The 22,484-nt window shown below is 60.0% G+C and overlaps 2 protein-coding genes across 5 annotated transcripts in view; both read left to right on the top strand.

Annotated features, from left to right (window-relative positions):
• LOC120393548 (mucin-5AC-like) overlaps window positions 1–22,484 on the top strand; it is a 353,632-nt gene that overhangs the window by 305,069 nt on the left and 26,079 nt on the right. The window lies entirely within an intron of this gene.
• On the top strand, window positions 9,483–19,682 carry LOC120393550 (leukocyte immunoglobulin-like receptor subfamily B member 2). 4 transcript variants are annotated; one of them, XM_039518175.1, is made up of 11 exons: window positions 9,483–9,570; window positions 10,003–10,038; window positions 10,324–10,410; window positions 15,207–15,497; window positions 16,112–16,225; window positions 16,807–16,869; window positions 17,722–17,832; window positions 18,156–18,183; window positions 18,430–18,455; window positions 18,766–18,803; window positions 19,418–19,677. In XM_039518175.1, the coding sequence occupies exons 1-11, from the start codon at window positions 9,540–9,542 to the stop codon at window positions 19,547–19,549; spliced, it is 957 nt and encodes a 318-aa protein (XP_039374109.1). In that variant the 5' UTR covers window positions 9,483–9,539; the 3' UTR covers window positions 19,550–19,677. The 4 variants fall into 4 exon arrangements, with proteins under 4 accessions (XP_039374109.1, XP_039374107.1, XP_039374108.1 ...); XM_039518173.1 differs by lacking the exon at window positions 18,156–18,183 and having other exon boundaries at window positions 19,418–19,682; XM_039518174.1 differs by lacking the exon at window positions 18,156–18,183 and having other exon boundaries at window positions 16,091–16,177; window positions 19,418–19,682.

The following is a 22,484-nucleotide window of genomic DNA, read 5'->3' as shown; positions in this document are numbered from 1 at the left end:
CGGGGGCCTGAGTTCCTGCAGCTCGGCTGCAGCTCGCAGCCCCGCCCCCTTACCAGCTGAGACACCGGAGACTGGGGGAGCCTCCAACATACCCTGTGGGGCCAGAGCCTGGGGAAAATTGCCCCACTTGCTCCCCCTCCCCCGCTAGGGCAGCCCTGACTCTGGGAGCCCCTCTCGCTGCAGCCGCAGCCCGGGCTTGGCTGTGTGAGGAGCCGGGGACGGAGGGGTCCTGCTGCCGGCGGCGCCGCGTTTCCTACTGGACTCTGCAGGGCGCCCGCCGGGCTGGGCAGTGGGTGCGGATCCCGGCTCGGGCGAGTGGCTGCACCAGGGCCGGCTCCCGGCAATGAGGCTCCAAGCAAAAACATAAAAATAAAAAAAGGAGGGGGCGAAGTGCCACCCCTTAGAAAGTGCCGCCCCAAGCACATGCTTAGACAGCTGGTGCCTAGAGCCGGCCCTGGCACTCAGTATCCCTGGGTGTCACTGGTTTAATGAGGTGCGGGGAGAGGGAGTTTGTTGTTACAGAGGATCAGTGAGGGAACTTGGGACCCCGGCCAATGGCCTGGAGGATGGAGACCCCAGTGACTGGTGACCTGGTGACGTGGAGGCCCAGCTCAGGAGTCACAGCTGGTTCTGGCCAGTGGGAGGACATTTGGTTGTAAAGAGAGGACCCCGGTGATCTGACCAGCTGGTTCCAGGGTCAGGGAAGCATCCGGTGTAACCCCGGAGTGGGGACACCCTCGCCCCTGTCCTAAGTGACCATGACAAGACTGGGGGTCGAGCCCCCAGGGATCCGGGGCCCAGCCTTCCCGGGGTTACGAGGACTCTGCCGCACGGGAGGGAGGAAGGGGAGCCCTCGGGGTCAGACAGGCCTCTGGGTAAAGGGAGTGGGAGCGAGGACTCAGATCCTTTCACTAGCCAATCCCACCGGGGCGGGTATGAGCCAGGAAAGTTCCCCACAATAGCGGGACCCTTCCCCCGCTTACACTAGGAGCAGGGGCAGCAGCCGCCCTGCCCATCCAACCGGAGAGTGAAATGAACCGGTTCCTCCCCCCACAGCCCGGCTGGTCTGGACACAAGCGGCTCTGCTCCAGTGACTCCCGAAGGAGCGAGACTTGGAGCCGGGCTGACTCCGGCTGTTGGCTGCGGTCACTCAGCCCCATTTCAATAGACCGGCCGGGTTTGATTCCTTGTCCGGGGGGTTAACCCCAAAGCTTTGCCTGTGAGCGGCTGCTGCTGGGGGGTTGCCCAGGAGCCGAGTAGAACCAGGGGCTTGGTTTGAAACGAGCCCCGGCCCCTGGCCTGTGTAACGCTGGCGAGGGAGAGAGTTTCCAACCCCCCTGAGCCCTCTGGGCCTGTGAGACCCTCTCCAGCAATCAGCAGCGTATGGGAGTGTGGGGGGACAGGCCGAGGTGGGGAGGGATTAGAGGGGAGATGGGCTGAGATCAGGGAGAGAGTCGGGGAGAGGAATTTAAGGGGACACAGAAAGGGGGCGAGTGGGTGGGTGCTGGAGAGGCGACGGGACGGGCGTTTGAGGGGAGACAGGCTGAGGTCGGGGGGGCAGGATGGAATGTTTGAGGCAAAACGGGAAGGGGGAATGAGGGGTGTAGGGGGGCAGGCGGGGGGGGAGATGGACCCAGGTTGGTGCAGGGTGGGGAGGTTTGCGGGAGGTGGGACGGGGCAGAGAGGATGGGGATTGAGGGGAAATGGGATGGGGTTGGGAAGGGGGAGCTTTGAGGGGAGATGGACCAAGGTCTGTGTGGGGTGGACCGGCGGAGGTGTCGGGGTCAGTGAACTGGGCAGTGATTTGTTTTCCCACCAAAACTCTGGCTGAGCTGGGGGAGAGGCGAGAGGGGCAGGTGACATCAACCAGTCCCCCCTGGCCATGGGGCAGATTCACACAGAAACGCTCACGAGGGGGGAGCCCAGATGCCCCCAAAATACTGGGGGTGGTTTCCATTTCCCCTCTTCCCTTTCACTGCCCTGCGCCCTCAGCCCCACAGCCCCCCTCCCAATGTTCCTCTCACGTTCTCCCACCCTCAATTGTCCCCTGCCACCCCCACGCCCACCACAGGTAGGCGCCATTTCCCTGAGGACAGCCTGGCACTGAGCCCACTGGGGACACTGGGAGATGGTGGCCATCCTAAGAGGGTGGGGGATGGGCATTTCAGGGGAAACAGGGCAGGGGACGGAGGTGTGAGGGGGACACGTGGGGGTGTGAAGGGGCCAGGCTAGGGGCAAATTTGAACGGGGATAGAACAGGAGGCAGAATGGAAGATGGAGGGAAGAGGGGGGGGGGAGGCAGAGTTTGGGGGCTGTTAGTTGTGGGTGAATCTGCTGCTGGTCCCCCTCCTGCTCCATGGGGCCAAGAGCAGCTATGGGGAGAGGCTCCCGGGCAGTTGGGGGGCGGCAGGTGAGCAGGGGGCTTCAGGATTCAGCCATTGGGACCATCCAGCTGGGCTCCTGCAGCACCTTTAATGGTGCCCTCGAGTCATGGTGCCCCCGACGTTACCCAGCGCTGTGTGAGAACTGACGGGCAACGATGTGACCATCACACCCAGGTCCTGGCTCCCAGCCCCCCTGCTCTAACCACTAGACCCCACTCCCCTCCCAGAGGTGGGAATGGAGGCCCCTGACCCCCAGCTTTCTGCTGCCACTAGCCAATGGCGTATAAACAAAACTGGTGTCACGTCCCTCTCTAGGGGCCTGGCCACATAACCACTGACAGTGTCTCCTCCAGCTCGGGGGCAGGGTCTCTGTGGGGGCATTAGAAGGTCCCTGGGTCTCTCCCGGCTGCTGACCCACTGGGGGTCTGGGATGAAATTTCTCTTCCTCCCATTTTCTTTTGAACCTGGTTTATTTAATTTACATGCTGAGAAAAGGCCGTTAGAACCAGGTGTTACAGTGTAAAGCTGACATGACTGCTCAGCTATGGTGCAAGGAGCAGCAAACCCAGGCATCCCTCATTGCACCTGCTCCTCACACGGTGCCACGGCTCGTGTCGCAGGTGGGCAGGTTGGCAGACTTAAAGGGAGGGCTGGAGAGTGAAACCCTCCAGCACCAGGAAATGCCACTGTTACTGTTTCCTGAATGACCTTAACTCTCCCTCTCATGCGGCTCCATTACGACACCAGCCTTTAATTGCATGATCATGTATTAATTTTACCTACATGGGTCATCAGTTGGGCTTGAACCCAGAATAAAGAGGGGATGGAATTTTCATGGAAATCGTGGTCCTTGGAAGATTGAAGACCAGACCCCGTGGTTGTCTAACTCTCAGCCTCATGTACGTTCCTCAAGGCTGCAGGGTACGTTGAGGGTGACCTGTTTCCCCTTTCCACAGAGACACAGACAAGCTGTGAGCTGCATGACGCTTGGCTAGGCTGAAGGTCCCTTGGTTTCTTTTGCAAAGACCTCTGCTTACTTTGACCGCACTAGATTTCGCCTGCGGATTAGAGACAATGCGTGATGGACGCAGGAAGAGATGAGACATCGTCGACTTCCTGTAGCTGCGGCCAGCAGCTGAGTTCCTTATTTGGTGCTCGGTGGAGCTGGACACCACGGTGTTGGTGGCAGCACTGAGGGGCGTCTTACTGCCCCCATCATGGCATCTGCTCTCACTGTCCGCTTCCTCGATGAGTATCGGATAAAGCCAGGGCTTGTGTCCATGGGGTGGGAGGATTTGAGACCAGGGTGTCTGTCCATGGGGGAATGTGAGACCAGGGCATGTGTCCATGGGGAAGGGGGGAAATCTGAGACCAGGGCATGTGCCCATGGCAGGTGGGGAGGGGATCTGAGACCAGGGTGTAGGATCTAGTTGCTCTGGGATCTGGTCCCTAATGACCCATCTGCTTTCCAGGCTGCTGGCTGGCTGGGCAGAGAGGGGTGTCCGGACGTGAGTATCTGTGGAGAATGGGGCGCTGGGGGAATTTCCACATTAAGGACAAGGGACGTGGGCAGGGGGTGAGGGGTGCAGATCCCACAGATCCCTGTCTGACCCGGGCTCCCTTCCACACACTGAACAGCTTTGGAAATATCCGTTCCCCAAAGGGGCCGCCAGCACCATGCAGAGCGGAGCTAAATCCCCAGTGGCTGAGAGGGGTTTGGGGTGAAGCAGAGCCAGAGATTGAGCCTCAGGTGTGAGCAGGAAAATGTTAGAATAACCGGGGGATTTTGCAAACATGTTTTTCAGAGACCTTTGCTCAAAGGACTCAGATTTCTCCCACTAACCCCCCCACCCTCCACCCCGCACTCCTGTGCATGCAGCACATTGACAGACAATTGGAGTAAATGTGTTTTTTAGAATATTTTAAAGACTAATCCATGTTCAGCCCAACTACAGCAGAGCTGCAGCTCTGCTACAATGTTAGAGAGACAGAAGGAGGGTGACACCAGAGCCAGACAGGAACACGGGGGCAGCTACACCTGTCATTATAGCAACAGAACAGGACCAACTGCCTACTCGGAGCCCAGCGACCCTGTGCAGATCATTGTAGCAGGTGAGGGGTCCAGCCCGGCACCTCGGCTCCCAGCCCCACACCCAGCCAGACCCCAGGAGGCTCCACGAACCCTGGTGCCCAGCAGATGGGAAATCCAGCCAGTGAAGGTGTCGTGTGTGGAGGAGGGAGTGGGGAGGGAGGAGATCTTGGATGATGCCCTGGATCCCTGAGCCTGTCTCTGCCCTCTTGCAATGCCGGAAAATGCGGCCAATGGGAGCTGTGGAGCCGGCACTCGGGATGGGGGCAGCGTGTGGAACCCCCTGCTCATCTCTGAGGAGCTACAGGGTGGTTCCTGTTGCTACTGAGAGCGGCACAGGGCCAGAGCAGACAGGGAGCCTGCCTGAGCCCCACTGCGCTGATGACCAGGAGCCACCTGAAGTAAGCACCGCCAGCCAGAGTCAGCACTTCTCACTCCCTCCTGCACCCCAACCCCCTTCCCCAGCCCAGCACTACCTCCTGCACTCCAACCCCCTGCCCCAGCCCTGCATCCCCTCCTGCACCCAACCTCCTTCCCAGAGCCCACCCCCTCACTCCCTGCCCCCCAATCCCCTGCCCCATCCCCGCACTCGCTCCTGCACCCCAGCCCCCTGCCCCAGCCCAGCACCGCCTCCTGCATCCAAACTCCCTCCCAGAGCCCGCACCCCTCACTCCCCACCTCAAACCCCTTCCCCAGTCCTGAGCCCCCTCCAAGAGCCAGCGGCCTACCAGAGCCCTCACACCTCAGACCCCAACCCCTTGCCCCATCCCAGAGCCCCCGCCCACACCAAAACTCCCTCCCAGAGTGTGCACCCCTCACCCCCCATACCCCAGTCTCCTGCCCCAGGCCTGAGCCCCCTCCTAGACCCAGCACCATGCACCCCATCCAGCACCCCAACCCCCTGCCCAATGATCAGCCCAGAGCCCCCATGCCCACCACTCAGTTATGGCATAAGGGGCAGCAAACCCAGGCATCCCCCATCGCAACTGCTCCTCACATGGTGCCACAACTCGTGTTGTTTTCTCCTTGTTTTTCCAATGGTTTGCATGCTGAGGGGGTGGGGCTCAGTTTCCCAGGATGTCACTGGTTTAACGAGGTGAGCGGAGAGGGAGTTTGTTGTTACAGAGGATCAGTGAGGGAACTTGGGACCCCGGCCAATGGCCTGGAGGATGGACACCCCAGCGACTGGTGACCTGGTGACCCGGAGACCCAGCTCAGGAGTCACAGCTGGTTCTGGCCAGTGGGAGGACAATGGGCTGCGGGGACAGGACCCCGGTGACCTGACCAGCTGGTTCCAGCCAGAGGGGCCAGAGGACAGAAGAGAGGAGAGGAGGCCCAGGTGACCCTGTTTCCCTGGACAGAAGACAATGGACAGAGGGGGGCTTGGGGCCAGTGATCTCAGATGCCCAGCTGGGAAGCAGGGGGGCTCTGGGCTGGAGAGGGGCAGCAGGCAGAGCCCACCTGGATGCAGGGGAGACTGGGATGTGCTGGGCTGGGGAGGCCAGGCCTGAGGTTTGCATCATTCCACAGTAGAGACCCTGGGGGTCCAGAGCGAGTGGACTCCCTGAGGGGGCCCACAGAGAGAGACAGACGTGCTAAGGGTCAGAGAGGTGCGGCTCCAGGAGAGAGAGTGGACCCCTGAGAAGGGCTGTCTCCCTGAAGGGGGTTCCCCCCAGGGACTGCACAGGGCAAAGAGTGGGCACAACCTATGAGTCTGGGACACACATTCAATGCAACAGGGCATGAATGTTCAACAGATCAAGACTTTTAAAATGATGCTTCACAAGGCAACTTGGTACCCAACCGATCATAATTCTATCGTAGTGGTGACTAGGGGGCTCCACAGTGTTACACTGAGGTACAGATTGTCACCGTGGGCTATCACCGGTGGCGCGGCCGGGGCCTGGAAAAGAGATGTGGGACGTGTGAGGAACAAACTGTGAACTTCCTTTCCCCTCAGAGGCGGCTGTGTGGTGTCCCCGGGCCTTGTTTCCTTTCACCTTCCTTTAACCTTCCCCATTTTTACTTATTTTGTATGAGTTGCTGTTTGATAAATTGTTCGTGCTCTGAACTCTATGTACTGATCAGTGGGTCAGGGAAGCAGCCGGTGCAAAGAGAGAGCCCCGGAGTGGGGACACCCTCGCCCCTGTCCTAAGTGACCATGACAAGACTGGGGGTCGAGCCCCCAGGGATCCGGGGCCCAGCCTTGCCGGGGTTACGAGGACTCTGCCGCACAGGAGGGAGGAAGGGGATCCCTCGAGGTCAGGCAGGGCCCTGGGTAAAGGGAGTGGGAGCGAGGACTCAGATCCTTTCACTAGCCAATCCCACCGGGGCGGGTATGAGCCAGGAAAGTTCCCCACAATAGCAGGACTCTTCCCCCGCTTACACTAGGAGCGGGGTCAGCGGCCGCCCTGCCCGTCTGTCCGGAGAGTGAATGAACCGGTTCCTCCCCCCACAGCCCGGCTGGTCTGGACACAAGCGGCTCTGCTCTGGTGACTCCCGAAGGAGCGAGACTTGGAGCCGGGCTGACTCCGGCTGTTGGCCGCGGTCGCTCAGCCCCCGTTTCAATAGACAGGCCGGGTGTGATTCCTTGGCCGGGGGGTTAACCCGGAAGCTTTGCCTGTGAGCGGCTGCTGCTGGGGGTTTGCCCAGGAGCCGAGTAGAACCAGGGATTCGGTTTGAAACGAGCCCCGGCCCCCGGCCTGGGTAACGCTGGCGAGGGAGAGAGTTTCCAACCCCCCCTGAGCCCTCTGGGCCTGTGAGACCCTCTGCAAAGAGCAGCTGGGACGGGAGTTTGGGGGACAGGCCGAGGGTGGGGGGGAGGGATTAGAGGGGAGATGGGCTGAGATCAGGGAGCGAGTGGGGACAGGAATTTGAGAGGAGACAGAAAGGGGGTGGGTGGGTGGCTGCAGGACGGGCGTATGAGGGGAGACTTGAAGGGGGGGAGGAGGTATCCATTCTCCAAGCCATCGGCTGGGGTCCCGAGTTCCCTCTCCGGTCCTCTGTTAACAACAAACTCCCTCTCTCCTCACCTCGTTAAACCAGTAACATCCAGAGAAACTGAGTCCCAACCCCTCAGCAAGCAAACCACTGAAAAAACAAAGAAAAAAACAAGAGAACCGCCCCCCCCCAACTTCGTCACAGTGGTCATCTTCCTGCTGCCCTCTAGCCAATGGCGTATAAACAAAGCCTGTGTCACGTCCCTCTCTAGGGGCCTGGCCACATAACTACTGACAGTGTCTTCTCCAGCTCGGGGGCAGGGTCTCTGCGGGGGCATTAGAAGGTCCCTGGGTCTCTCCCGGCTGGTGACCCGTTGGGGGCCCGGGATGGAATTTCTCTTTCTCTGGTTTTCTTTTGAACCTGGTTGATTTAATTCACATGCTGAGAAAAGCCCCTTAGAACCAGGCGTTACAGTGTAAACCCATCATCACCGCTCAGCTATGGCACAAGGGGCAGCAAACCCTGGCGTCCCCCATCGCACCTCCTGCTCACCCGGTGCCACAGCTTGTGTCGCAGGTGGGCAGGTTGGCAGGCTGAGCGGGAAGGCTGCAGAGTGAAATCCTCCAGCACCAGGAAATGCCACAGTTAAGATTTCCTGAATGGCCTTAACTCTGCCCCCTCATGCACCTCCATTACGACACCAGCCTTTAGTTGCATGATCACGTATTAACTTTACCTACATGGGTTATTAGTCAGGCTTGAACCCAGAATGAAAAGGGGATGGAATTTTCATGGAAATCATGGTCAGTGGAAGATGGAAGACCAGACCCCATGTTCACCTGGCTCTCAGCCTGATGCACCTTCCTCAAAGCTGTGGGGTACATTGAGGGTGACCTTTTCCCCCATCTCCATAGAGACACAGACAAGCTGTGAGCTGCATGATGTTTGGCCAGGCTGACAGTCCCTGGGTTTTTTTGGGTTTTGCAAAGCCCTCTGCTTACTTTGACCGCACTAGATTTCGCCTGCACATTAGAGACAATGTGTGATGGGCACAGGAAGAGATGAGACATCATCGATTTAGAATCATAGAATATCAGGGTTGGAAGAGACCTCAGGAGGTTCTAGTCCAACCCCCTGCTCAAAGAAGGATCAATTCCCAACTAAATCATCCCAGCCAGGGCTTTGTCAAGCCTGACCTTAAAAACCTCTAAGGAAGGAGATTCCACCACCTCCCTAGGAAACCCAGTCCAGTGCTTCACCACCCTCCTAGTGAAAAAGTTTTTCCTAATATCCAAGCTAAACCTTCCCCACTGCAACTTGAGACCATTGCTCCTTGTTCTGTCATCTGCCCCCACTGAGAACAGCTGAGCTCCATCTCTTTGGAACCCCCTTTCAGATAGTTGAAAGCAACTATCAAATCCCCCCTCATTCTTCTCTTCTGCAGGCTAAACAATCCCAGTTCCCTCAGCCTCTCCTCGTAAGTCATGTGCTCCAGCCCCCTAATCATTTTTGTTGCCCTCTGCTGGACTCTTTCCAATTTTTCCACATCTTTCTTGTAATGTGGAACCCAAAATTGGACACAGTATCCAGAGGAGGCCTCACCAATGTCGAATAGAGGGGAATGATCACATCCCTCAATCTGCTGGCAATGCCCCTACTTATACAGCCCAAAATGCCGTTCGCCTTCTTGGCAACAAGGGCACGTTGTCGACTCATATCCAGCTTCTCGTCCACTGTAACCCCTGGGTCCTTTTCTGCAGAACTGCTGCCTAGCCACTCGGTCCCTAGTCTGTAGCAATGCATGGGATTCTTCTGTCCTAAGTGCAGGACTCTGCATTTGTCCTTGTTGAACCTCATCAGGTTTCTTTTGGCCCAATCCTCTAATTTGTCCAGGTCCCTCTGTATCCTATCCCTACCCTCCAGCGTATCTACCGCTCCTCCCAGTTTAGTGTCATCTGCAAACTTGCTGAGGGTACAGTCCACACCATCCTCCAGATCATTCATGGGTAACAGCCTCACCGACTTCCTGTTGCCGGAACCACCAGCTGAGTTCCTTATTTGAGGCTTGGTGGAGCTCGGTACCGGGGTGTTGGAGGCAGCGCTGAGGGGCCCCTCACTGTCCCATCATGGCATCTGCTCTCATCGTCCTCTTCCTCAGTGAGTTTTGGAGACAGCCAGGGCTTTTGACCATGGAGGGGGGGCGGATTTAAGACTAGGGCGAGTGTCCATGGACATGGATCTGAGACCAGGGTCTGTGCCTATGGAGGGGGCGGGGGATTGAGACCAGGGCGTGTGCCCATGTGGGTGGGGGATGTGAGGCCAAGTTGTGTGTCTATGTGGGGGGCTGGGGGGATCTGAGACCAGGGTGTAGGCAGGGCCGACGAGAGGGGGGGGAAGCTGGTACAAATTACTGGGGCCTGGCTTCCCCGGCTTCCCCCCCACCCGCCCCCATCAGCCCTCATTAGCTGGTCTGTCCATGCTGGGGGGGCCCGAACAAAAATTTTCACCAGGGCCCAAACCCGCTCTCGGCGGCCCCATAGGATCCAGTTGCTCTGGGATCTGGTCCCTAACGATACGTTTCCTCTCCAGGCTGCTGGCTGGCCGGGCAGAGCGGGGTGTCGGAACGTGAGTATCTGTGGGGCAGGGGAAACTTTAGTGTTCAGGACGGGGGTGGGGGAAAGGAAAAGAGGAGCTGAGCCCTGAACCTTCACCCCAAAAATCAGTTCAACCTCCTTGTATAGATCCCAGGGGGCTGAGATCAGAACCTGGCCCTGCCCTCAGTGAAGTCAGGGGTGACCCCTGATCCCGCTTTCAAAGGGACAGTCCTGTATTTAAGCCCTCCTGCTGCTGTCCTGACTTTTTCTGAAAAACAGACAAATTGTCCCATATGTTTTTTCTCTCCCGCATCAGGACTGGCCAGATCCCTGCCCGCCAGCCGTCTGCCCAACAATGGTGAGCGGCGGAGTCCAATGACCGATGACGCAGTGGATGTGCAAGGTTGGTGGTGGGGCAAAGATGCAGCGTGTGGGGCCGACCACTCCCCTGTGGGTCCATCAACGCAGCCCCTGCTGCGTGCCGGCTGAGGGTCTCGCTGGGCCGAATATCCCCGTTCTGGGATCCCGGGGGCGCTGAGCCAGCCCGAATCCCTGGGTCCCGTCCTCTCCCCAGAGGAAGAGCCACCATTGCTGACTGGGAGAGTGGGGGTCTCTGTATAACTAACCACAGACACCAGGGCTCCAGCTTTCTCACCCCACGCCCTACCCGTGACAGACGCTGATTCTATTCCCACAGGGACACCCAACCTAACTCAGATGGCAAACATGAGAACTACCAACTTCCCAACCAGCACAGGGCCAGGTACCACCGAGGCTGGGGGCAGGAATCTGACATCAACCCTCCGAGACATAAGTTTGTGCAGACCAAGAAGCTGCCCCCGGGGGGAGTCACAACCAGCTGGCTGGGTGGGATGGCGGCAGATCTCCACAGCAAATGCCCCATCTGAACACCCCCTGGACTCATTCCATATGCCGCGGGGCTGTCACTGGACAGCTCCCAGATTGGCTTAGAAGGGACAGGGCCTGGGAGAGCTTCCCCCCAATGCACAGCCCCACCCCGGGAGTCCCACAGACCGGGGAGATGCAGGGAGCTACAGCTGCCAATAGCACCACTTCGTGCCATCTCTTGGCCAGCAGGGCCCTGCCCCCATCCCGTTTGCACCCGACGCAAGCAGCAGCGGCGGCTGGTGGGTGCGGGCAGGTGCCAGGCAGTGGCCGGTCACATGTCACCTCTGCTGCCCACCCATCCGCCCTTTCCGTGCTCCCCTCTGTCTGTCCTCTCCCTGCTTTGCCCCTTCACCCCCCCCCAGCCCCACTGCTGCTCCGTATCCCCCCCAGCGGGGCGCAGCCCAACGCAGCGCTGTGGGGAGACCCAGCCCCGGTCGCAGCGCTCAGCTCACCCACAGCCTGGCCGGCAGGATCCTCCCTTCCTCCCCCACTGCCTCTGACTGGGCCGGTGCCCGGGAAAGCCCAACAGCCTCTGGCCAGGAGGAGCCGAGCCCTGGGTGTGCCAGAGCCCGGGCTGCCTAGTGGGGGATCGGTCCCCGCTGAAAAAAGTTCTCGGTCCCCCCGGCAAGGGCAGATCAGCTAAACAGGGCCGACAAGATGGGGGGAAGCCAGGCCCCAGGCCCCATTCCGGATCGCCAGGCCCCGGTAATTTGTACCGGCTCTCCCTCCGTCGGCCGTGGCCACAACCCTGCACAGCGCTGGCACAGGGAACCTTTCGGCCCCTCAGCTAAGCTCTGGGCGGGTGGAGGAGGAAGCGATTTCCAGCCTGTTCACACCCGAACCTGCAGGTTCCACAGCAGCCCCCTGGGCAGGGGCTTAGCACCCTCTTCACCCCCCACCCCCTCGCCCTGAATCCTGCCCCCAGGGAGTGCGGGGCTGCTCCATCCCCTGGCACCTCCCCTTGCTGAGCCACTTCTCTGGCCGGGTTCACTGAGGCCCCTGCAGTCACGTTCCCTGGGCCCTGGGGCACAATGCAGTCATTCCTGTAGTAGGACATTGTAGGAGCTGAGGGGCCTGGATCGGCATCCCCACTCCCAGCCCCAAACCCAGCCAGACCGTCATGGGGGTCTCTGGGCAGATGGGACACTCCTTGGGGTGTCACTTAAACTGCCTGCGCCTCCATTTCCCCTTGTCTGAATGGGGGATAATCATCCCTCCTGCACCATGTTAGATCCTCAGGGCTTAGCTTTAGGGCGGGGCCTTTTTTCACTGTGTCTGTGCAGCACCCAGCACCTCTGACTCCTGGCCCTCTCCCGATCTAACCACTAGACCCCACTCCCCTCCCAGTGCCAGAGATAGAACCCAGGAGTCCTGGCTCCCAGCCCGGCTCTGGGGGAGAAACCGATTCATTTCACTCTCCGGATGGACGGGCAGGGCTGCCACTGACCCCGCTCCTAGTGTAAGGGGGAGAATGGTCCTGCTATTGTGGGGAACTTCTGGGCCCATTTAGGTAGATAGACGGGTGCGGAGGGGTGCTCTGGATTTCAAGCAGTGCCGGGCATAGCTCTCAGGAATCTCTGGGATCTCGGAGAGGTTCCTCTGGCTGGGTTTTCTCCCAGGGGAACCGTCTCTGGGACCGTGTGGCGAGGACGGGGCGCAGTGACTGTGTCGGGGTCTGTCTCACGGCCTGTGTCCTTCTCACTGCAGAGACCTACTACCCCAAACCCTCCATCTCCCTGCGCCCCAGCGGGGGGGTCCCCCTGGGGGGAGCCGTGACCGTCCGGTGTTGGGGTTGGTACCAAAACATGAGGTTCCTTCTGTACAAAGAGGGAACCCAGAACGCGCTGCACGACGTGGAGCCGGCTGGGGACCTGGCTGAGTTTCCCATTTGCAACGTGAGCCGCAGAGACGCAGGGAGCTACCGCTGCTATTATCATGACAAATGGCACCAGTTCACCAGGTCACATCCCAGCGACCCCGTGGAGCTGGTGGTAGCAGGTGAGGGGTCCAGCTCAGTATCCCCACTCCCAGCCTCGCACCCAGCCAGACCCTCAGGGGCAGGAGCATGTGCAAGAGGGGAAGCAGGCACAGGGCCCCCCCAAATCAGTGGGGCCGGAGCACAGAACTCCTCCGGGGAGCAGAGCCAGCTCCTCTGCCTGGGGGGCCACAGAAAGTTCCCCTGCAAAAGCAGCCACATTTATATTCCTGTGCACGCCCCTGATCGCAGGTCTCTCCACCAATGGGGCGCTCAGAGCCAGGCTCTGCCCTGAGCCCTTGGCCCAGCAGAGGGGACGCCCGGCTGGCGGGCAGGGAGAGAACCACTAGCGGGTTCCCCCAGCAAGGTGGCTGCAGCAGCTGCTGAAGGTTCGAGGCGGAGGGCGGGGGGGGGATCCCTGCCCCAGGGGGGAGCTGCAGAACAGGGGCCTTTCCCAGGGGGATGCTCCCCTGGCTGCCCCGGTTCTGGGGACGCACAGAGCAGTCGGGGCCCAGGGGCTGCCCAGCTGGCCCCACCCCCAGCCTGTGACGGCCTTCCAGGGCCGGCTGTGTGATGCCCTCTTGGGCTGGGGGCTGTCGGGTTACAGAGCAGTGGGAGCTGCACACGTTGGCTGCTCAGAAGCAGCCTGGAAACAACAGCTGTGGGGAGACCCCCCAGGATTCCCGGGCAGTGGAAGTCGGGGGTGATCGAGCCTGGGGTGGGATTTTTTGTGGTGGGGAAGGAAAGAAACCAGAGGGGGACAGCAGCCAGCAGCTCCTTCCCCACCCCCAGCGCTGCTGGTGGAAATGGCTGGTAGAGTTTGGAGGGAGGCTGCCCAGCGCCGGGGAGAGACACCAGCAGCCAGCAAGGTACCAACCGGCACCAGAAATGCAGGGACCCAGCGAGCGGGAGCCAGTGGAAAGGGACCCGGTGGCCGAGCTGTGTCATCGAAGGGGCCAGGCACGGAGCTGGCAGGGAGAAAGTCCCGTTGAGAAGGGGCAGAGATGGCAGGAACAGGGGGAGGCAGAGAGAGGAAAGACAGAGGCAGGAGGGGAAAGTTACAGGAGGAACCGGGCAGTAAATTGTTAGAAAACCTTCAGCTGCAGCAACAGGAAGAGAGAATTTGTCCGAGAGCAAAGGGACTCTGGAAAAAGCAGTGGAGGGACAGTTGTTTCATTGAGAAGCCAACCCATCGCCTGGAGAAATCGCTGCAGGTATCTGAGCTGGAGCTCAGAGCAGCGAACAGAGACGGCGCAAGGGGAGGGCTCAAAATACAACAAACCAGCCTAGGAACAGAGAAGCCGCGACGGGACCGTAGCGCGGTGGGTTCCAGCCTAGTGCCTGGGACGTTCCAACTCCAGCTCCTGGGGCTCCATGAATGTAAATTGTTGCCCATGAAGTGGGTTTAATTCAGCCAATGGCAGTTACTGTTCAGGCAGCTCAGCAATAGTTCCCAGTGTGACACTCCCCAGCAGTTCCTGCTACACCAGCAAACTCTGATTCACTTGTGATCATTCCTCACTGAACTGATTTCTCCCTTCCCAGCCGATGGAGAGAAAACGCAATTGGCCTCCAGGTCCCCTCGGCCTCTCCTTGCCCTGCCCCAGCCACCCCTCCCTGGGCTCCTGGCAGATGGATCCTGTCACGGAGTGTAGGGGAGTCAGGCCCTGCACCCCCGGGCTCCCTGCCGATTCACCAGGACTCTCAGCCAGCCAGTAAAGCAGAAGGTTTATTTAGACAACAGGAACACAGTCCAACACAGGTCTTGCAGGCACAGATAACCGGATCCCCCCTGCTAGGTGCCTCTTGGGGCCTCTCAGCCCCCGGGGATCAGAGCCCTCTCTCTCTGCATCCCCTCTTTTCCCCAGCCAGCTCCAGTCTGCCCAACCCCCTCCGGCCCCTCCTCTCTGCTCAGCTTCTTTCCCGGGCCAGAAGGTCACCTGACCCCTTTGTCTCCAACACCTTCAGCCAGCACCTTTGCAGGGAGGGGCCCGGCCATCAGTTGCTAGGAGACAGAGTGTCAGGCATTTGGCCTTCTGCTTTGCTAGATACTTAGAGGCCTGCACCCAGCATTCCCAGCCCCCAGTACGAACAGTCTCACTTCGTCACAGATCCGCACCGTTGCCCTGCTGAGGGGTGGGGGGCCTCGTGTCTCTTGTGTTGCTAGCTCGGTCTTGGATTCAGGGGAAAAGCATCCAGGAGACCCTCCCTGCAGGCCCCTGTATTGGCCTCGTCACTGGGGTCGGGCTGTGGGGTCGGGGCGCAGTGACCGTGCCAGGGTCTGTGTCTCATGGCCTGTCTCCTCCTGCCTGCAGAGCCCAGCTACCCCAAACCGAAAATCTCCCTGCACCCGAGCGGGCAGGTCACCCTGGGGGGAGCCGTGACCATCCAGTGTGAGTGTTGGTGTCGGGGAGCGAGGTTCCTTCTGAGTAAAGCTGGAGAGCAGGACACACAGTGCTCGACGGACCTCGTGAGGGACGTGGCTGAGTTTCCCATCTGCAGCGTGAGCCAGGGAGATGCAGGGAGCTACAGCTGCAGATATAGCACCAAGTGGGACCCACCCATCTGGTCGGAGCCCAGCGACCCCGTGGAGCTGGTGATAGCAGGTGAGGGGCCCGGCTCAGTGTCCCTGCTCCCAGTCCCACACCCAGCTGGGCGCTCAGTGGGTCTCAGAGCGAGTCTGGGCTGTCGGTATTAGCGCCCCCTGATTTGATGCAGCCCCGGCTGGCAGACAAGCTCCCCTGTAGCTCTACAGACACAGGGACGTTCCTCCTCCCAAATAGGAACAGCCGCGCCCAGACCTGCTCCGCAGTGACTCCAGGTGTGAATGGCACCTGGCTGGGGCAGGGACCATCTCTGTGTCGTGTGTCTGTACAGCTCTGAGCACACGGGGGAGCTAGCCGAGGACAGGGGCTCCTGGTAATTAATACCAGTCAGTGATGATTTTGGTTCCAGTTTCTGTGGAGCCAGGCAGGGGCTGTATCTGCGCTCAGGGTCTCGCTGGGCCGATCCTCCCCGTTCTGGGATCCCGGGGGCGCTGAGCCGGCCTGAATGCCTGGGTCCCGTCCTCTCCCCAGGGACGCCGGCTCAGCCTGGGGAAGAGCCGCCATTGCTGGTTGGAGGAGGAGAGATTCTCTGCGTAACTAACCACAGATACCAGGGTTCCAACTTTCTCACGCCTGTGCCCTACCCCTGACAGATGCTGGTTCTATTCCCACAGGGGGAAACAACGACACTCAGCTGGAAACGGAAGCAGCTCCCACCCGCTCAGGAAGCACAGGACCAGGTACCAGTACTGGGGGCAAGAAATCGCTATCAACTCCCCCAGGAACAGGTATGTGCAGCCCAAGGAGCCGCCCCCAGCGGGAGCCACAAAGGGCTGCCTGGGTGGGACGGGGGCAGATCCCCACAGCGAATGCCCCATCTGAACCCCCCCAGACTCATTTCATGTGTGTGGGGGGGTCACTGGACAGATGCCAGATTGGCTTGGTGGGGACAGGGCCTGGGAGAGCTTCCCCCCAACGCACAGTCCCACCCTGTGGGCCCCACAGACTGGGGAGATGCAGGGAGCTACAGCTGCCGATATCGCACCAAGTGGTTCCCGCCCCTCTGGTCGAAGCCCAGTGACCTCGTGGAGCTGGTGGTAACAGGTGAGGGGCCTGGCTCCATGTCCCCATTCCCAGCCCCACCCAGAGCTGGGCCCTCAGGGTCTCTTGGCCCCAATGGGACGCTCAGAGCCAGGCTCTGCCCTGAGTCCTGGGCCCAGCAGAGGGGACGTCCAGATGGGGAGCGGGGACGGAGTCACTGGGGGGTTCCCCAGCCAGGGGACAGCAGCAGCCAATGGAGTTTCAGGGCCACTGGCTGGGTGCTCGGTTCACTCCCCCATCCCAGCTGACGCTCGTTCTCATCCCACAGAGGGAACCGACCCAGCTGGGCCCCAGCAGCCGGAACCCCCCACGACGGAGCCGGAGGGAGAAGGTGAGCGAGAAAATCAAACAATCCATCCCCCAGGGAACAGGGCTCCCTGCTCAGACGCCCACGGGGCCATTCGGGCCGTTTGGAGGGGGATGGTCCCTGCAGACAGAACTGATGGGTTCAGTTCTTCTACATAGAGGGTGATGGACAGATCCATGGGGATGGACGGCCATGGGTCAGTGGGAATGTGGGTCCATGGGAACGTAGGGCAGTGGACAGATGGGCGCACGTCTGGTGAGGGATAGAAAGATGGACTAAGACCTTGTCTACATGAAAACTGGACCCGAAATGATGAATCCCTTGTGGTTCCAAGCTAGGGTGACCAGACAGCAAGTGTGAAAAATCAGGACAGGGGAGTGGCGGCTAATAGAAGCCTATATTAAAAAAAGCCCCAAATATTGGGACTGTCCCTATAAAATCGGAACAGCTGCTCTCCCTATTCCCAACCCCCACTGGTGATCTCAGAGCGAGTCTGGGCTGTCAGTATTAGCGCCCCCTGGTTTGACACAGCCCCGGTTGGCAGACAAGTTCCCCTGTAGCTCTACAGACACAGGGACGTTCCTCCTCCCAAATAGGAACAGCCGCACCCAGACCTGCTCCGCAGTGACTCCAGGTGTGAGTCCGTACAGCTCTGAGCACATGCCGAGGACAGGGAGCTGGTACAGTACAGTACAGCCCTCTGCCATTGGGAATGAACTTCCTGACCACTATTACCAAGAATCCCCTCTTCTCCTGCCCCCCACTAGTCCCATAGACTATTCTGCTGTGAGTCCCTGGGTCCTCTGGGGGGAGATGCAGGGGAAGCAGGTACTGAACCAGCCGCTCATGGCGCTCACGGCCGGTGCTGCTTCCCAGGGCGATCAGAACAGAAGCTGAGCATCCCCATCATCACCGGGGTGAGCGCGTCGGCCGCCGGCCTCCTCCTCCTCCTCGTGGCCTTCCTCTGCTACAGACGAACCCGAGGAAGTGAGTGTCCCGCCCAGCGAGGGAAGGGTTAAACCCGCTGCTAAGCCGGGCTGGGAAGGGGTCATGGCTTGGATGGGAGACGGGGAAGGAAACCCAGGGGGTGGGGCAGGGGCCCAGCAGGGGGTGCAGTGGTGCAGCAGGTGCGGACCTGTCTCTAGGGAATCCAGACTCAGCAGCTGAAGGGTGAGATGCTCCCCAGGCAGAGCGTGGGCGGGGGCTCCCTCCTGGGCTCCCCATCCCAGCTGCCCTATAGGGCTGAGGGGCAGGGCTGGTACACGGGATCCGGGTCAAATCATGGACGATTCTGCTTCATGTCTCTGCAGGGAAAGGACCAGCCCCGAGACAGAGCAGGTGAGACCCCAGCTCTGCTCCCCACCCCAGATCTACCTGATACAGGACACAGGACTCCTGGGTTTTCTCTCCGGGTCTGTGAGGCGACTAGGATCTAATGGTTAGATCAGGGGAGCTGGGAGCTAGGACTCCTGGGTTCTCTCCCTGGCTCGGGATGGGGAGTGGGGTCTAGTGGTTACAACAGGGGGGCTGGGAGCCAGGACTCCTGGGTTCTGTTACTATCTCTCTCTTTCTTTCTCCCCATAGGGAGTCCGAGCCTGCAACCACAGTCTGTAAGTCACACATGAGGGGGCAGCCATGGAGCAGGGGGGAGGGGCGGGTGTCCCCTGGCAGAGTCTGTGTCCTGTGGGGGGACATGCTGATGTGGGGTGCAGCCCTGACTCACTGAGTGCCTCTGGGGGCGCCCCACCCCGTGCCTCAGTTTCCCCCACTGCACTGTGGGGCTAGTGACCCTGCCCCACCCCAGTGTGCTGCGGGGCAGGCGGGCCAGTCTGTGAACAGCTCAGATATGGGGTGGGGGGCTGGGCCCAGGGCCCTGATCTGGACCCAGCCGCTCACTGGGGGGGTGTCTCTATTCCACAGATGCCCTCAGGGGTGAAGGGACGCAGCTGGATGTCCTGGTAAGTGCCCCCCACTTCTCCCCCCCCCCCCCCGCACCAATGGACCATCCAGCCCTGCACAGGTCCACTAGAGCCATGTTCTGACACCAGGCCCCAGACTCTGCCTGGCCCCCCCGTGCCCCCTCAGGGCAGACACCGGAGCTGGGGATCAGCATCGGGGCTCCCCCCTGAGAGGGGCAGGAGACCCAGAACACAGAGAATAAGAGCCTGACCCTGCCCCCCCAACTCACCTCGACCTCCCTCAAACCGTCCTCCAAACGTTTGCATTTGTCTAAGGTTTGGGTAGGGTCAGCGGAATTCCGTGGGGGGCAGGTGCTGGGGGAATTTCCCTAATCTCTGCCCCATGGGGCTCTGTGGGCTGGAGGGGGTGGGGGTGTTGCTGGACTCCCGGGGTGTGGGGGGAAGAGCAGCTCTCGGGAGCCCCCTGCTGGACAGGACAGAGCGTGTCAGAGCAACTGTGCATGTGGGGACGGGGGCTGTGGGGGACATCGCTGCAGCCTGGTGGCTGGGATCAGAACTGTCTGGTGTGTGTGTGTGTTGGTGTTCACACACACACACACACACACACACACACACACACACACACACACACACGTGTCTCTCTCCCCTCCCAGCCCCGGGAGCCCGACCCCGTCGCCGAGGGACTCACCTACGCCGAGCTGGACCGCCAGGCACTGCAGGCCAAGCGGGGGGGCCCGGCCCCTGCCCCCGAGCCCGTCCTGTACGCCACCATCGATGTCAGCTAGGAGCCCCATGGGCAGAGCCCCCAGGGTGCAGGGGAGCCCCCCACCCACCCGCATAGTGTGAACCCAGGGGGAGTTATCGCAGCGACGGGGCAGGGAGCGTTGGCAACCGGGGGTAACAGAGTGATTCCCCCCCGATAATGGGCTTTGCTTATAGCCCCCCCAAAACCCTCCCTCCAGCTGGTTCTGCCCCACCCAGCCCCACAGGTGGGGGGCCAAGGGGGCTCAGCACCAGGAGGGGGAGGGGATGTGCTGAGGCAGCTGTTTGTGTTATTTTGCATCTTGTTAATCTCCAGATTTGTAATAAACACAGAATCGCAAACCAGCCCCCCGGCACCCTGCAGCCCCCCTGTACCCGCGCCGGGAGTGTGTGTTACACCTGGGGGAGATGGGATCACTCTGGCCTGGGGCATGGGGGCTAGTATCCAGGGACCCTCACCCAGCACTGGGATGCGACCCCTCTGGGGAGGGGTGCGGCAGCTGTTTCACCCAGAGAGTCGATGGCTGCGAGCCTGGCAGGCCCGGGGACAGAGCTGGCCGAGCGGCACGGGCAGGAGAGAAGAGAACGGCCGCCCCGGAAGCAGTGTAACCTGGCGCTCCAGCCTCCCAGCCCGCATGGCGCTTCCCCACTGGGGCCCCAGGCCCTGCCGCTGGGCCGACCGGGGAATCCCCACTCACTGGGAGCAGTGTGGGGGCTATGACACAGAGCGGGGCAGTCCTGGTTCCCTCCAGCAGGGGGCAGCTGGGACACACACACACTGACATCCCCCCTGGCAGCCCCTCCCCACACTTTGGCCCTTGCAGGGGCGGGGGAGCTGCTCTAGCAAACCCATTCCCATCCCCACTCATGCACCGAGCTCACAGGCCTCAGCTCTGGGTTGCCAGGTGGCACCGACACCGAGGGCCAAATAGGGGGTGGGTGGAGATCCCTCGTGGGCAGCGGGGAGGGGGGGTGATGGCAATGGGGGGGGCTCTGGGGAGCGACCAGCAGCCCCCCGACGCTCTCCCCTTCTGGCACGCGGCCTTTGTTGTGATTGCTGTTTAGCTTTCTGCCGTGCGCCTCCGCTAACGGCTGCTAGGAAGCCAGCGGCCTTACCGGCATCTCGGCTCTGCCAGGAACCAGCCGCTCGTAAACACTGGGCCGGCCAGAAACCCCGGGGGAGGGCTCCCCCCCCCACAACTGTGTGTGTGCCGAAGGGGTAAGTGGGCCTGGAGAGCCCCCCCCCCCCAGCATGTACACATGGTAACATACACAGCCCCACCCTCCACCAATGCACCCCAACAAGGGGCCTCTGGGGCTGGGCCTCTTTCTTGGGGTGGAAGGGGGGACGGGTGGCACCAGGGGGTGTCATGCCCGGGGGGGTGGACGCCTGAGACCCAGCGTGGAGGCCACAGAACGGGAACAACACTGCTGGATGGGAGCCGGCGCCCCCTAGAGGGGATGGGCCCCTGCCCCATTCCCTGCCCCCCCTGAGCCAGCCAGTCCCCGCCCAGGGCCGGATGGGGCGTCCCCTCTCACTTGTTGTCCTCAGGGGCCCTGAGTGTGTCACTGAGGCTGGGAAATGAACTGAGGTTCTGGGCAGTGGGAGGACAATGGGCTGCGGGGACAGGAGCCCGGTGACCTGACCAACCGGTTCCAGCCAGAGGGGCCAGAGGACAGAAGAGAGGAGAGGAGGCCCAGGCGACCGATTTACCTGGGACAGAAGACAAAGGACAGGGGAGAAGCTGTTGGGGCCGGTGATATCAGATGCCCAGCTGGGAGGAGAGGTTCTGGCTGGCAGGGGAGAGCAGGCAGAGCCCACCTGGATACAGGGGAGATTTAGCTGTACTGTGCTGAGGGTGAACTGAAGGCTCAGAGCGGTGCGGTTCCAGGCGGCAGTCGGTAAAACGCTGGAGCGACAGATGGGAAGAGGATTGAATCAGATGGAGGAGTGGGGGAAATAGACTTCTAGGATGGAGATTGGCACAACTGATGAAGAGAGCTTTAAACTAGGAATTGGGAGGAGATGGTTGGGAGATGTCCAGGTAATCTCCACGCCGGAATTTAACATTGAGAAGGAAAAAAACACAGTAAGAGAGGATACAGCCATGGGCAGGAGAATGGAGAGATGGAGGAAGGGTAGTGTAGATACCAGTCTAATTGGTGATACTGGTGGTAGAATGTCTCGGCCTAAACGGGTAAAGAATATTAGTGAAGCCAAACAGCAAGAATTAAGATGTTTGTTCACCAATGCGAGGAGCCTAGGTAACAAAATGGAGGAACTAGAGCTACTGGTGCAGGAAGTGAACCCGGATATTATAGCGATAACAGAAACATGGTGGAATAGTAGTCATGACTGGAGTACAGGTATTGAAGGGTCTGTGCTGTTTAGGAAAGACAGAAATAAAGGCAAAGGTGGTGGAGTAGCGTTGTATATCAATGATGAGGTTAACTGTAAAGAAATAAGAAGTGATGGAATGGATAAGACAGAGTCTGTCTGGGCAAAAATCACACTGGGAAAGAAAGCTACTAGACCCTCCCCTGAGATAGTGCTTGGGGTGTGCTACAGACCGCCGGGATCCAATTTGGATACGGATAGAGACCTCTTTAATGTTTTTAATGAAGTAAACACTAATGGGAATTGGGTGATCATGGGAGACTTGAACTTCCCAGATATAGACTGGAGGACAAGTGCTAGTAACAATAATAGGGCTCAGATGTTTCTGGATGTGATAGCTGATGGATTCCTTCACCAAGTAGTTGAAGAACCAACAAGAGAGGATGCCATTTTAGATTTGGTTTTGGTGAGTAGTGAGGACCTCGTAGAAGAAATGGTTGTAGGGGACAACCTTGGTTCGAGTGATCATGAGCTAATTCAGTACAAACTAGATGGAAGGATAAACAAAAATAGATCTGGGACTAGGGTTTTTGATTTCAAAAGGGCTAACTTTAAAAAAT

The sequence above is a fragment of the Mauremys reevesii genome, unplaced genomic scaffold (genome assembly GCF_016161935.1).
Source record: "Mauremys reevesii isolate NIE-2019 unplaced genomic scaffold, ASM1616193v1 Contig23, whole genome shotgun sequence".
Classification (NCBI taxonomy): domain Eukaryota; kingdom Metazoa; phylum Chordata; order Testudines; family Geoemydidae; genus Mauremys; species Mauremys reevesii.
Note: the sequence above shows the minus strand (reverse complement) of the source record. Positions and strands in the feature narration are given on the sequence as shown.